The sequence below is a fragment of the Engystomops pustulosus genome, chromosome 10 (genome assembly GCF_040894005.1).
Source record: "Engystomops pustulosus chromosome 10, aEngPut4.maternal, whole genome shotgun sequence".
Classification (NCBI taxonomy): Eukaryota; Metazoa; Chordata; class Amphibia; order Anura; family Leptodactylidae; genus Engystomops; species Engystomops pustulosus.
The window spans coordinates 30,335,264-30,350,711 of NC_092420.1; the positions used below are offsets into that span (position 1 = coordinate 30,335,264).

The following is a 15,448-nucleotide window of genomic DNA, read 5'->3' on the forward strand; positions in this document are numbered from 1 at the left end:
ATGGGGTACGATGGATGCATGCGGAAAAATGAATGAGCTAGAGAGGGGGGGACGAATGCGAGGAATGACGCAGTAAAGGGGGGGAGGTCACTGTATCACTCTCATTAACCCATTGTTTGCCACTTAATAAGACATTCCAAAAGACATTTAGTACTGTATGCTAGAGAATTTTCACGGGTGGGGACATGGAATCTCGTTTCCCCCCTTAAATCCCTTAGGGGGAAATTGCCTTTTTTGGTGCATGTACGATAAATGGCTTATAAATTAAAGCAATAAAAATAGCGATGTGCAGCCTCCCCAAGAAAGGGGTTAATGCTTTTTTTTTTTGCTTTCTTTATGATTTCTGTACCATTCCTCTATTTGCTTTTTAAATTCTCACTCTTTCTATCTGTCCATCCCTCTCTCCCCTTATGTATTTATAGCTCTCTCTCTCCCTCACTCCCACTCACTCCCCCTCTCTCCACCTTCTCAGCCCCTGATTGGTTTGCAACCTGTGTGCCACTGACAGACAAATTCTTGATACGGAGAGATAGAGACAGAGGGATAAGGAAACCGAACAGGTTAAAAGAAAGGGAGGGGAGTGAAGGAGTAGGAATTGTAACGGAGAAAAAGAGGCAGCAGCACCTGAGCTCCGCACTTGTACTTGTGAGGCTGACCCACTCAGGTCATCCTAAGCAGCGAGAATCACCTCTACCTGTAGAGACTGACTCCTTGTATAGTACTGTACAGCTGAGGGCTAGAACAGGTAGGTACACCGACCTGCACTGGGCTAGAGCTATTTACCTGCCGGCTATACTAAATGCACAAGATTTACCTGTACACCCAAGAAAACACCTGCGAGTGATGCAACTACCAACAACTATTAACCGTATGACATGTACATGTGTATGAGACTGTTTTTACCTTCTGCGTTGGTAAGTCAAGGAGCAGCTATGTCATTATATGTTCTTCCTTTTGCTGTTGGAAACTTGTATTACTGCTCGTCATTGTTTTTCGTAACAGATTGTGTCGCATCCGCTACTTGGTTATAATGTCACTTTTTATTATGTACAGTATATATAATGTTGGGAACTTAATATCTGCATCTGTCTTAAGCCGTCCCCACGTTTGGTCTGCAAATCCGTGTTTTACAGTATTAACGGCTTTCGCAGGGATGATGAAGTTTTACAGTATATAAACCTTTTTGTATTACCGCTATGTACTTCATTATGTGCTACTTTATTCCCTCCCATACATTGCTCAGTGTATCCTGCGTCACCAAGTAACTCTCTTAGTCACTGTCCTTGATCTTTTCGATAGTATATAAATATAGCCTCTTTTTGTGCCTTTGTTTTTTTGTGCCTTTTGTATATTTTGATGTCAATCTTTTCTTATTTTTCTACATCTCTTTTCATGTCCATTTCATGAGATCCTTCGGCATCTACAAGAGTTAACCCAAGTCAGGAAATTAATTATCAGTGTCCGGTCACACAGTGGCACAGACCATAGGACGCAGGAATACATGTGAACTTACTGATAAAGAATAGAAAGTGGGAGGGGGGGGGGGGGGACATAAGAAAATTAACCCTTTAACCATCAATATTATTTGTATCCTCTTAATCCCAAAAAGTATAATAATCATGATAATAATTTGGTTCCTAGAGGGGATTAATTCAAAGCAAATGTAACTATATATAAGAACAGTTATATATAACCCTAGGCTATAATAGGAAACCTCACAGTCAACTGCAATTTCACTGAAAAGTGTAATAAAGGGCTTTTAAATCAGCATCAATGATAAGTGGAGTGGGTTATCTTGGATTATTGGCTGGTCATAGATAAGTATAAGACATTTACCACTTCTGCTCTTGTGCCATTCTACATTATAGACCAGATCTAGATGATCAAATTTTGTGCTAAATTAGAGGAATTTTTATTGTGTTAGCTGTAGTCTTTGACATACAGTATGAGTATTCCACACAGCTTTACGATACTTTAAAGCAGTGGTTCTCAACCTGTGGGTCGGGACCCAAGCGGGGGTCGAACGACCTAAACCGGGGGTCGCCTAAAGCCATAGGAGCCGCAATTGTACTGTGTTTTTACTGGGAGTTGCATGGTTTGGGGTCACCACAGCATGAGGAACTGTATTGCGGGGTCACAGCATTAGAAAGGTTGAGAACCACTGCTTTAAAGGGAACCTGTCATCAGCAATTGGCCTGTTAAACTACTACCAGTATATTATCAAGCACCGTGACACCTTCTAGCTTTTGTTTCTTTCATGGACTTTGGTGGTGGCATCATCCAGAACATCAACTTTGAAGTGAGATGTAAATTGGTTGTGTAAAGCAATTGAGGCAGAGATTTTAACACTAAAGTCAAGATGGAGAGCTCTGAATGCTTCCTCCTCCTTTATTGACATCATGCATCGGACTTCAGCAGATCTGCTTAGTGATGTCTCTGGATGCAGGACCAAAAATTATATTAAAAGGTACTTTATGAGGAAGAGAGAGCTTGACTTCAGTATTAAAATCCCCACCTCCTTGACTTCATGTTAATTCTCCTTGAATTAACATCTCACTTCAAAGTAGATTTTCTGGATGATGCCACCACACTGGGTCATGAAAGAAACATGAGCTGGAAGGTGTTCAGCTGCTAAACAACATACTGGTAGTGGTCTATTAGGTCAACTTCTGCTAACAGGTTCCCTTTTACTGACTGTAAACCCATTTTTCACCAAAAGTATAGGAGGTTGTCCCCCATAACACAAACGTTGGTTTAAAGGTAAGATCACATCACTCCATAAAAGAGAGGAGAAATTATTTCTATATACAGGTGGTCCCCAACTTAAGAACACCCGACTTACATATGACCCCTAGTTACAAACGGACCTCTGAATGTTGGTAACTTACTGTAATTTTGCCTTAGGTTACAATGATCAGCTGTAACAGTTATCACAGGTGTCTGTAATGAAGCTTTATTGTTAATACTGGTTCTTATGACAACCCAAAATTTTTAAAATCCAATTGTCACAGAGAACAAAAAATGTTTTGCTGGGGCTACAATTGTAAAATATACAGTTCCGACTTACACACAAATTCAACTGCCTGTAAGTTACTAGATTCCCCTATTCCTTGTTGCACGATCTTTGATCAAAGAAGATGTAAGGGGTCGTGAATTTCCCATATGGGATGTACAAGGGGCCCGAGAAAGTCAAAATAACTCCTGAAAATCCAATCCACGGAATTGATTTGGGATCTCGTGGCAGCCCTGTCCTCTATAATAGCCTGTGTTGTTGAACACTCTCATTTCATTTTAATTATTTACCAGTGAAATAGACAAGGCCTTGACTCAACTACTAACATCACCTCTTTATAGCAACCGACATAGCCCAGGAGTATAGCCAGATTTGAGGTGTTGAAGTTTTTTGCCCGTTGAGCTGCCACATGTCATTTAATGGATAGGCAACCTTATTTGTATTAACTCTTTCATGAAACGGGAACCTATCAGAAAAAAATTTTCAGCTAAAAAGTATGTTTAGAGGTCATATAATATGTGATCCCTAATGGCCTGACGTGGCCATACAAGCGAGAGCTCTCAGCGGCAGCTTCTGTTCCTGACGCCCACATACATGTTTGCTCAACTTGAAACCTCTGGCTGTATCTTATTTCCTTTTAGACTAAAAAAAAAAGGTCATCCATGTTGAAATCCTTTTTTTTGAGATGGTCAAACTATGTTATCAAAGTAGCTGAACTTTATGGCCCATGAAAAATTTCCATCCAACCTTAACGACTCTCAAAGAATGGAAAGCCCAACTTAACCAAACCACTGATGGTACGATATCATAGTATGAAGGGATACACCCTAACCATCATACATAGTTATTAATTTAGTTATACACTTGTAATAGGAATAAAGGAGGAACTGCACAATACAAAATTGTAAGAGATTGTTGTGTATGGTACTTATGCTAAATAGGTGTAATACTTAGATGTAATTACCTCTTTTCCACTCAGAGACCATCAAAAATATTATATGAGATTACATGCGGGTCCAACATTAAAACCATCCAAACCCATAATGGGTCTACAGGGCTTGGTAAAGCTATAGTGCTTGGGGTATATATGGTCTATGTCTGCTGGACCAAGAATTATTCTCTACCATCAAAATCCATCATGATAAACCAGAGACACTTACTTATAGATACAGGCAACAAAACTGTGGTAATATTCTTATATTTGTTATCCATGGTCTCCTTCCTTCTAAAATCAATGTTTAAAATTATGGAAATAAGCTTGAAGGGTTATGGGCACGTTACAACATGAAACTCTGGCTTCACAAGCTGTTATTCTGCAGCAGCACATCTTTGTCTCACCATCCCCCTTGCACTTCCTCTTATCTCGACAGCAGTGAGCACACAGTGGGAGGGGGCAAGTGCTCCTGCACAGTGTAGCAGCCCTTGAAGATGCAGTACTGAGGGGCTCCGATAACATGCCCATTACCCTTCTAGCTCATTAGCATAATTCTAAAAGATAATTTTTAGAAAGAAGGAGGCAATGGATAACAATTATAAGAAGATTATCACAGTCGCGGTGCCTGGATCTATGATGTTGGTTTATCATACTTGAATTCGATGTTAGATTTTCTTTAAAATGTACCTCACTTTTTAACAACATTTTCAGATATTGATAGTCTATTGTAGACTTGAGCAATAACACTATTTTTGTCCATTAGGGGATTTGTATTCTGCATTTTATGTAGTTCTCATCTCTCCGGTTTGCATCTTTATCTTGCTTTCCTCCACATACTGAGGGATTGTGACATAGCTGCTGTGACTCACTTCTTCCCCTTCCATCTGCATAAAGCTTGTAGTTTATCTGACACCTCAGTGACATTATGCCATCAAAACAGGAGGGAAGATGATAAGAACCAAAGAAAGTGGAAATGGAAGCACTGATTAAGTCTATATATATAAATTACAAGTTTCGTGTGTCTACTTGTAGTATTGCTTTATGCAAAGTTAGTGACAATTTTTTAATGAAAAATTAATTTTTTCTTAATATTTTTTATTTATTTTTTTTGTCAGAGCCTAAATTTCCCACTACAAAAGACTACAACTGAGACTTGACCTGAAGGCGGAACTCTGTTCACTTGATTCCAAAATATTACCGAGGGTAACCTTCATACAAGAAACAATCAAACATTGATTTCACCAGACCATTTGTTAATAGTCCAGATATAAAAGAAAAACATGTCATCAAAAGCTTCTTCATAAAGTACTTAATGTGATCCAAAAAGACAGACATTTATCCAAACCAAAAACATTTTCTTAATTTAGCATATTTTTACACAAAACATTAAGTTTTCTTAATTAAAATGAAGAAGCATCTGGCATTCATGTACGTAGATATTCCTCAAAGATTTAAAAAGATGTTCAAGAACCCTTAAGACCAAGAGGATCACTCAACAGAACCATGTTTTGAGGTCCCTGTGAAGATGACGCCAACTTCTCCTACCAGTTTCTACTCAAGTTCTTATTTCGACATTAACTCAACACTTTCAGCCAATGTTTCTTCTACACCAAACGTGGCAGCTCCTGGACTATTGATTCCTCTGGTCTACTTAGTTGTATGTGCAGTAGGGCTGTGGGGTAACACCTTAGTGATATACCTGGCATGGAGAAGCCCTGCTGGACAGAATTCAGTAACAGCTCTCTATATTTTAAATTTGGCGTTGGCTGATGATCTTTTTATGTTGGGTCTACCTTTTCTTGCTGCCCAAAGTGCCCTGTCCTATTGGCCCTTTGGCTCCCCTGTTTGTACAATAGTAATGACTCTGGATGCCGTAAACCAGTTTACAAGCATTTTCTGCTTAACGGTTCTCAGCATGGACAGATACTTAGCTGTTGTTCGTCCCATACAGTCAGCAAAGTGGAGAAGACCCAAAGTGGCAAAATGTGTCAATGTAACAGTATGGATTCTCTCTTTTTTGGTTGTTCTCCCAGTAGTTTTCTTTGCTGGAGTTCCAAAGGAATCTGGTATGTGCCATATTGCTTGGCCAGAACCACAACAGGCATGGAGGACTGGTTTCATTCTGTACACTGCTGCACTTGGATTTTTTTGCCCACTGTTTGTTATTTGTATCTGCCACATACTAATCGTTGCCCAGCTAAGGTCATCGGGTAATCGAGTTAGAGTAGCTCCAGCTCGACGCCAAGGACCAGAGCGTAAAGTTACCAAGATGGTTGCCCTTGCAGTAACTGCCTTCATACTATGTTGGCTACCATTTTATGCTTTAAACATAATCAACCTTCTGTGGCCTCTGCCTGCAGGTCCAAGACTATATGGACTGTACTCTTTTGTCGTGGCCCTCTCATACGCTAACAGCTGCCTGAATCCTATTATATATGCCCTTCTTGCTCGTCCATTCCAACGTGGCTTGCGACGTGTCCTTTGCAGGACCACAGTGAGAGTAGCCGATGGCGTTTTGAATGGAGGAGATAACAGAGCACAGGGGGACCTGACTAGGGTTAGCGGCATCTCTGAAGAAAGGAAGAGTCCAAAAGTAATTAGCGTGGGAGAAAATGGACAGATAGCTGCAAGTGAAGAGCCGCTACCACAGGAGGTTGGGCCTTCTTCACAAAATGCTCTCCCAGAGGAACTAGGGGCTTCTGAAAAAGAAAACATGTTAGGTATCAGTTACTTGTGAATATCCATTTGGGGTAAAAAGTATGAAATATGACCCTCAAGTAAAACATAACCTACTTTACCATTTTCAAGCAGTTGGGTCTTTGTCTTTTTGGAAAGGTTCATCTCCAGAAAAAAACATTTAGAAATAATACCTCGGTCATTGTGTCAGCAAAACTTGGAGAATTCAATTTGGGATTAATTCCTAAATTTGTAGACTGGTGTTTTTGCAAACCCCTTTGAAATCTAATCCCTCTTTATCTCTGGAAGCATTTGACAGAACATTCAAGTATTTGAACCGCAGGCATGAAAGGGATTGAGCAGCCTACAAAATGAGGAGATTAAGCTTTCACATTTCATACGTCAAATACAGTTTTTAGCGAGTCTTAGATTGTTACCTCTGCGGGCCAGAGATGTAAAGAGCCAAAGAACTTTCTCATACACTGCTGTTCTATTGTATTATTCTTATCTACATTGAACATTATCAAATTTCTACTCCAAGGGGCCACCAACTGGGATCAATATTGCCAAATCTGACTTTTTCTGTGTATCCTGCTGCATTTATAAAGGTAACCAGCATAAAATAATCATGCGTCTTGAATTTGTGCACCGCAAGTTCCCAGAAAAAAACCTTGTTTATTAGCAGAAAGCTGCAGTTCTATTCACACTCTGTCTCCGTCGTGGTCTTTTATCCTGTGTTTTTTCCACCTGTAATTTCACACTGACTGCCAGTCGAATATTCTGAACAATGAAATCCACTGTAAAAAAAAAAAAAAAACAGAAAGTTGTCATTAATTAAAAAGTTTGCCAAGCAATGACATGATGCATTTTCTCACATTGATGGACAGGGTTTGGAAAGATCGAGAATTATTTTGTGCTCATCACAAAGCTCCTGCTCCTATTTTTATCCACCACTGAACATAAGTCTGAATTCTATGAGTTAGCAGCAAAACAGGATAGAATTTCTGTGGCTCAAAAAATGCAATCTGTCAATATAAGGACCTGTGACATTTCCCTTCGGCCTTGAGCAGCCAGGCTTTTTTCCTTGTGCCTGGAAAAGTAAATATGGCTTGTAAAGCCGAGACAAATACTTATTGTGTTATTATCAGAGATCACCAATTATTACACTCCATTCTATAGAGCAGTAAATGAGAGTTGATTAAAATATTCCAGTTTGTTAAAATCCTTTTGAATGAAGCCGATTATCAATGCATTAAGTAGGCAAACAATGAAAAAAGGCAAAGGACAAAAGCAGAATGATTGCAGTACAAGTGGAAATGGTGGGATATGAAGATGGCAGGAGTGATTGACCAGTATATGGGTCATGGGATTTGCATTTAGGAAATCAATAAAAAAGAAATAATTCTAAAACTCTAAGACCTCATGTGCAGAACCGGACCGCAAACATAATACTGTTTGTGCCCCATTTTGCTGTTCGTAAATGGGAGGGGTGAGCGTGCACGTCCCTCCGATCTCCAAAGGAGCTGAGAAGTTACGCTGGGATATGGACATGTACAGGACTAGCTTTATATTTTCCTGTGCAGCCGCCCAGCTTGGTCTCAGTGTGGTGAGACACAATGGGATCACCGCACCGTGATTGTGCAAAATAGACCTCTATGGAGGGCCCCATATACAGTCATGTACATAAAGCCCAAGAGGATATCCAGCTGCCCAAAGAGATTTTTCTAACAGCATTTGAGAAAGAATGACAAAATATTTGGTGCCCATCCTGCACCGTGGCAAATTATTTCCCCCTAGGCTATCACTATTAACATAGCCCTTACTTTACCATCCATTTATGGCCGCCACATAGTATAATGCCACCTTCTTGGGACACCACACCATGTCTAAAAGCGAGGTAAGACATTTTAGACTGCTTTTTGGCACAAATGCTGCCAGGCCACTTACACAGGCAGATTGGTAAACTATGTTACATGCTATGGATGCTCTAACTGAGATTTGGTGTTTATCTTTTGCAATTATCTTTGACCTCTGCACCTACAAAAAGGTTACAAGCCCCACCCAGTAAGAACATGTGACTTTAAGATTGGATTTCCCTATATTATTTTTTACAAAAACTTGTCCTGACTGGACTTAGCCCCAGTGGGTAAGAAACTGTTGTCAACTTCTGATTTTGAAGCTTTTCAACCGGTTTCTTTGACATACAGTTAATAATCCATGAGACCTCATTACAGGCAGTCCCTGACTTAAGAACACCCTTACAGACCACAATGAATTACAATCGGACGTCTGGATGTTGCTAATCTCCTGTATGCTAGCCATAGGCTACAATGATCAGCTATAACAGTTATCACAGGTGTCTGTAATGAAGTTTTACTGTTAATCCTGGTTCCTATGACAACCCAACATTTTTAAAATCCAATTGTCGCAGAGAACAAAAAAAAAATTGTGTCTGGAGCTATAATTATAAAGTATACAGTTCCGACTTAAGAACAGTTCAACTTAAGAACAAACCTACAAAACCTTTATTGTACGCAGGGCTGCCATCAGGGGGGAGTTAGTGTAACTGTGTTCATGGGCTCTGAGAAGCAGAAGGGGCCCGAGTCATAGAAAACCCTCCTCCTTTCCCAGGTGCAGGGAACTCACTGTGCACACAGGGCCGGATTATCATTTTGTGGGAGGTGGGGGCCCTACAAAATTTACCAATCAAGGGGCCCCAAACTTCCTAGTGGTGGCACTGCTTGTATGTTAGCCCTTCCTCCATCACCCCCCCCCCCCCCTTTCCAGGTTACTGCCTGTACCCTACTTTTAAGTTAGGAAATTCAGGCAGCTCAATTTTTTTATTTTATAGAGTTGTTCATGGAGAAAATGCAAATAATGTTGCAGATAATTACAATGATTATTATGGTACCATTGTTCTACCGTAACAAAAATACCCAACTAGTCTCTAACCAATAGCCACTACATCAAGATCTACTCCTTAGTTCTATCTCTTCATGAAATTACAATGTGCTCCATACCTTTGGTGTGATGGGAATATGACTTTAAAGAAAACCATCATCCACAATTAATACCTAATATACAAGCCCAATGAGCTAAATATTTTATTATGAACTAATGAATGATTAACACAAGTCCTATCTCCCTGTCACTCTGTATTAAGACATCCTCAGGCTGGTACATGTCCTCATAGTCTCATCAGGGATCTAGATGTATTTTATAATAATTGACAGAATCTGAGCAGCCCATAAATTCTGCAGAGCCCAGCTGTCATCTCATGTGAAGGACGCTCTTAGAGACGACCAGTATATGTCACAAATACTCAGACTTCTTCTAAAATCTGATATTTTGCAGAATACTGGACTGGGATCTTTGTCATGTTCAGTACAGTATTCAATAATACTCTGTAACTGAAATAGAGTTTTATGTTACAGACCAGGGTCATATGTTATTTTTTTATATATATATTTTTAAAATCATATACGTACTATTCTTATAGTTCTTATTACATATGTTTTAATAGTTGTTATTGTAAATGATAATTCTTTTTTAATTGTTTTAATTTTTTATTAAAATTATGTATTATTTCTTTAATGGTTTTTATGATACATTTTTAAAGTTTTTTTTACTAATATATCTTTCTTTTTTTTTTTTACCTATTTTTGACTTTTATTTTATGTTATTTTTGTTCTTTTTGAAATTATATTTTATTTCTTTATAGCTTTTTGCTACACATTCTTGTTTAAGTTTTTATTATAAACTGGGGCACATTTTCATCGGGTTTCCCGACTTTTTCCGTTTTGCGCCACATTTAACTGGGGTTTTTGGTGTCATGCGACACAAATCAGGGGGCATGACCGTCAGACAACCCGACTGATTCAGACTAAGCACGGGATTTAAAAATCAAAATTGTGTCGCAAGACATGCATTTACATACATCGGGAACAAGAAGTTGAACTCCGGCGGACGTGAGCGGGGAAGCGACACATGCAGGAAAGTAAATCTGCCTCACTATGTTTATTGTTATAGTGTATATCATTTTTATTGTTTTGAATAATATATTATATACCGTGTATACTCGAGTATAAGCCGACCCGAGTATAAGCCGAGACCCCTAATTTTACCACCAAAAACTGGGAAAAACTATTGACTCGAGTATAAGCCGAGAGTGGGAAATGCATTAGTCACAGACCCAGCCAGTATATAGCCAACCAGCCCCCTATAGTATACAGCCAGCCCAGCCTGCCCCCAGTAGTATACAGCTTGCCCCCAGTAGTATACAGCCTGCCCTTAGTAGTATACAGCCTGCCCCCAGTAGTATACAGTTTGCCCCCAGTAGTATACAGTTGGCCCCCAGTAGTATACAGTTTGCCCCCAGTAGTATACAGCCTGCCCCCAGGCTTCCGCGCCCCTCTTCTTTTTTCTGCTGGGCGCCGCCATTGCTCTCTCCCGGCCGGCGCCTAGTATGACGCGCCGCTGCTGATGTCATACTAGGCGCCGCCCGGGGAAAAGACATGGCAGCGCCCTGCAGAAGAAAGAAGACGTGCGCGGAAGCCTGAACACAAGCGGCGCGGACATCGGGGGAGCAGCGCTACACATCGGGCCCACCGGAGGGTGAGTATATACGTTTATTATTTTTTAAGTATTTTTTACTTAAAGAATGTAAGTAAGTGACTCGTGTATAAGCCGAGGGGACGTTTTTCAGCACCGTATGTACGGTAATTCTATATTATATGAATTATATAATTATATATATTTTATTGTTTTTTGTTATATATTATTTTATAATTTAACCATAGGATTGTAATTAAGAAGGTATAACTTTTATGTCAGGATACCAAGTATTTAAAGGTGACATTCAATAATAACATCCAATGGAGTAAAGGTGAATAGAAGACTATTGGTCAGCTTAAAAAATCCTCCTCCTTGGATTCTGAGATTCTTCTGTACTGTGTTTCCATCTCTGTATCTGCATTGATCGATCAGATCTCCCTGGGATACAACCTACATCCGTCGTTGCATAGACAATAAAGTAGCTATGAATACTTGTTACAGTCCCTATGGAGAGATGAATGTTCCTGCATAAGGAATGGAGCAGCAATGATAAAATGAGTCTCTGGTATCTATGAAAGTACAGAGGTAAGTGCATGAAGACACATCAAGAGAAGATCCAGTCTTCAATGGCAGATGAGTTAGACACTTTGATATAGAGAGACTTCTATATACCGTATATACTCCATATATAAGCAGACCCAAGTATAAGCCGAGGCCCCTAATTTTACCACAAATACCTGAGAAAACCTATTGACTCGAGTATAAGCTGAGGGTGGGAAATGCATTGGTCACAGCCTCCCCATTATATAGCCTGCCGGACTATGCCCCATAGTATATAGCCAGCACCTGCCCCCCAGTATTTAGCCTGCCAGCCCATATCCCACAGTATATAGCCAGCCCCCTGCCCAAGTATATAGCCAGCCCCCTGTCCCAGTATATAGCCAGAAGCAGAGGAAGCCGGAAAGGTGAGTTTTGATACAGGCGGTCCCCTACTTAAGGACACCCGACTTACAGACAACCCATAGTTACAGACGGACCCCTCTGCCCACTGTGACCTCTGGTGAAGCTCTCTGGATGCTTTACTATTGTTCCAGACTGCAATGATCAGCTGTATGGTGTCTGTAATGAAGCTTTATTGATAATCCTTGGTCCAATTACAGCAAAAATTTTGAAACTCCAATTGTCACTGGGACAAAAGAAAAAAATTTGTCTAGAACTTCAATTATAAAATATATAGTTTCGACTTACATACAAATTCAACTTAAGAACAAACCTCCAGACCCTATCTTGTATGTAACCCGGGGACTGCCTGTATATCTTTTTACTCGAGTATAAGCCGAGTTTGGAAAAGATTTCAACTTTGGAATAAAATTTGCCTAAATCCAGACTGGGAAATGTTGGTGTATCTAGTATTAGATCAAAAAATGCATTCCATTCACTTCTACAAAGCATCACCAGATAACAAAAACCCATGGACATTTAGATCCATTACGATCTCCGTCAGCTCCATAGAGATTAACGGTCATGCACGGCCGTTTGCTCCATTAGTCTGACAGAGCGACAAGGGGTCCGACAGAGGTATGTTGGACACCATCGGACCCCTCGTTCTCGTGATCTGTGTGGGTTTCAGCACTTTAAGTTTATATATTAGTCTGTTTTACACTGTACACTCAATAGCCCACACAATAAGCTGGGGCTGTCATGTTCTACCGCTCACATCTCAGCTTTACTGTGTAGTCTGAGACACAGTCAGCACATTCTCCTCATTGAAATTAAAAAAAAAACATCAGCCCTTTTTCTGACTCCACCTGCCCCTATAGAGAATAGTGTGGACATTGCCAAAGTGTCTTCATAATAAAAACACTTTTTGATTTTTCCAATAAAAAGAAAAGTTATATAAAAGTTTACCTTTCTCTCTGCAGAGCAGAGTCCCATGTCCCATGGGAGTGGCCAGTCAGAAGCAGTTTCCCCACCACCACCCTCGCGAAAGTGATAAGTCATGATCCCTCAAATAGGAGGGAGAGGGGTGCTTTTTAAATTTGAAATAGACGCATGACAGAGCTGTTTTCCAAGGGTGGGGAGGGGGGGATCACTTTTCACTGGCCACTCCCCTGCGACACTGCTCTGCAGAGAGTAAGGTAAACTTTCATCCAACTTTTCTTTTTATTGGAAAAAGCCAATTTAATTATAAAAAAACAATTTTGCAATGTGCAGTCTATGTGGGAGCCAGAGAAGGGGCTTCTGATGATAGGTTCCCTGTGAAGGTAAAGGAGTTTTGCTCTCAAAAGTACTGCATGTATACAATTAGGTATTCAATCTAGCTCATTTTAGCCGGGGAAAAGGTAGGTGGTCAACATATGTGAAGGGACATTACATTTATAGCATGTGAATTAATGTTGGATTATAAAAAGTTATATAAAGACATTAATCATATTCAACAATTATAGCGTTTGAATGCAAAAGAATGGGAGATGAGCTGCATTAATATAGCATGGATTCTGCTTCTGGCCCTGTAGACTCGGCTAATACAGTACCAGCTGATCAATGTAGGGACTGGGTATCAATTTCCTATGCCAAGGATGGGCCAATAATTGTCAATTTTGGAACCCATAATAATAATAATTCTTTATTTATATAGCGCACACAGATTAGGCAGAGTTGCACAAAGCTTGTCAAATTGGTCCCTGTCCCCCATGGGGCTCACAATGTAAACAACCTACGAGTATGTTTTTGGAGTGTGGGAGGAAACCCATGCAAACACGGAGAGAACATACAGGGGCACATTAACTTACCCGATCCCCGACATGTGTTGTCCGACGAACATTCGTAGCTGCCGCGACTCACTAAGATCGTGCATCCAATTTCCTGCATGTGTCGCTTCCCCCGCTGAGATCTGCTGGAGTTCACCTTCTTCTTCCCGATGCATGTGAGTGCTGATGTTGTGACACAATTTGCTTTTTAAATTCCGTGGTTTGTCTGAATCAGTCGGGTTAATTGACGGCCCGCCCCCTATTTGTGTCGCATGGAAGCCGGCGCTGATGCAACACAATCTGATCGTGTGCGCCAAAAACCCAGGGCAATTCAGGACAAAACAGAAGAAAAAGTGAAACCCAATGAAAATGTGGCATTCTGACCCTTAGTAAGTGCCCCACAAACTCTTTGCAGATGCTGACCTGGGTGGACTGGAACCCAGAACTTCAGCACTGCAAGGCAGAAGTGCTACTCACTCAGCCACTGTGCTGCCCTAACCCTTCTAAGGTTATATAACTGAAAAATCAAGAATCATGAATCCCACTACTGACTTAAAGGATATCTACCAACAGAATGAAGGATTGTAAACCAAAAAGAAGATCAGATCCTGCCAGAGGGGGCACACACCAGTATGTCTGTGTGCTTGGTTTACAATCCTTCATCCTGGTGGTAGATGTCCTTTAACTAACTGGGGTATAGTTCTCTCTTAGATCTAAGGTGATGTGCTATGAAGACACATCTATCCGGCAGCACAATGTCCCAGTAAAGTCACATTAGAATGTTTGGCACCAGAGAAGATGCACATAATACTATCATTTAACATCTGCCCTTGCCTGGTGACACAATTATTCTGCACTACTTGTGTTGCTGTGTACACACCATTGTTTGCACTGGCATTGCTGTGTCAATAAGTGGCTTTTAGCGGCTGGTATTTATTACCACTCTGTGCAGTAATTCAGGGACCAACCCCAAACAGCGTTACAGGATCAGTATCATTAAATATACTTCCAGGCGATATGAAGTGTATAAGCCTCGTGACATCAGAACTGGAGGTTTACACCTTACATCCTGGAACTTTGTGTATTGTATGGAGACCAGCATAGAATCCTGATTAGTAGTAAACATCACTGGAAAACAGCTCTATTGATTCCCTTGTGACAGATTGTTATCTTAAAGGAATTGTACCATCAAAATGACGCATGGATACTTACCCATAGACACTTACCCATAAATCCAGGCACTGTGACTGTGGTAATCTTCTTACATTTGCTATCCATGGCCTCCTTCCTTCTAAAATCTACTTTTAAAATTATTCCAGTGAGCAAAAAGGCCTCTGGGGATGTTCTCAGAGCCCCTTCATGCTGCAGCTTTAGAGGCTGTTACACTGTGCAGCAGCACTTTTTCCTTCCAATGTGTGCTGAAATTTCCTCTGCTGCTGTGAGATAACATCAGGTGGGGGTGATGAGGGAGCTAGTGGTATTGGGAGACAGTGTAGCAGCCTGTGGAGACAGTGCTGTAGG

General features: G+C 40.5%; 1 protein-coding gene across 2 annotated transcripts; it reads left to right on the forward strand.

The window, feature by feature from the left end:
* Positions 1-333: 333 nt before the first annotated feature.
* SSTR3 (somatostatin receptor 3) lies at positions 334-7,446 on the forward strand. Of its 2 annotated transcripts, none has more exons than XM_072127501.1 (2): positions 334-914; positions 5,063-7,446. In XM_072127501.1, the coding sequence occupies exon 2, from the start codon at positions 5,473-5,475 to the stop codon at positions 6,682-6,684; it is 1,212 nt and encodes a 403-aa protein (XP_071983602.1). In that variant the 5' UTR covers positions 334-914; positions 5,063-5,472; the 3' UTR covers positions 6,685-7,446. The 2 variants fall into 2 exon arrangements, with proteins under 2 accessions (XP_071983602.1, XP_071983603.1); XM_072127502.1 differs by having other exon boundaries at positions 334-745.
* The last annotated feature ends 8,002 nt before the right edge of the window (positions 7,447-15,448 follow it).

Coding starts and splice junctions, on each gene's coding strand:
- SSTR3 (XM_072127501.1), top strand. CDS start 5,473: ATGACGCCAACTTCTCCTACCAGTTTCTACTCAAGTTCTTATTTCGAC.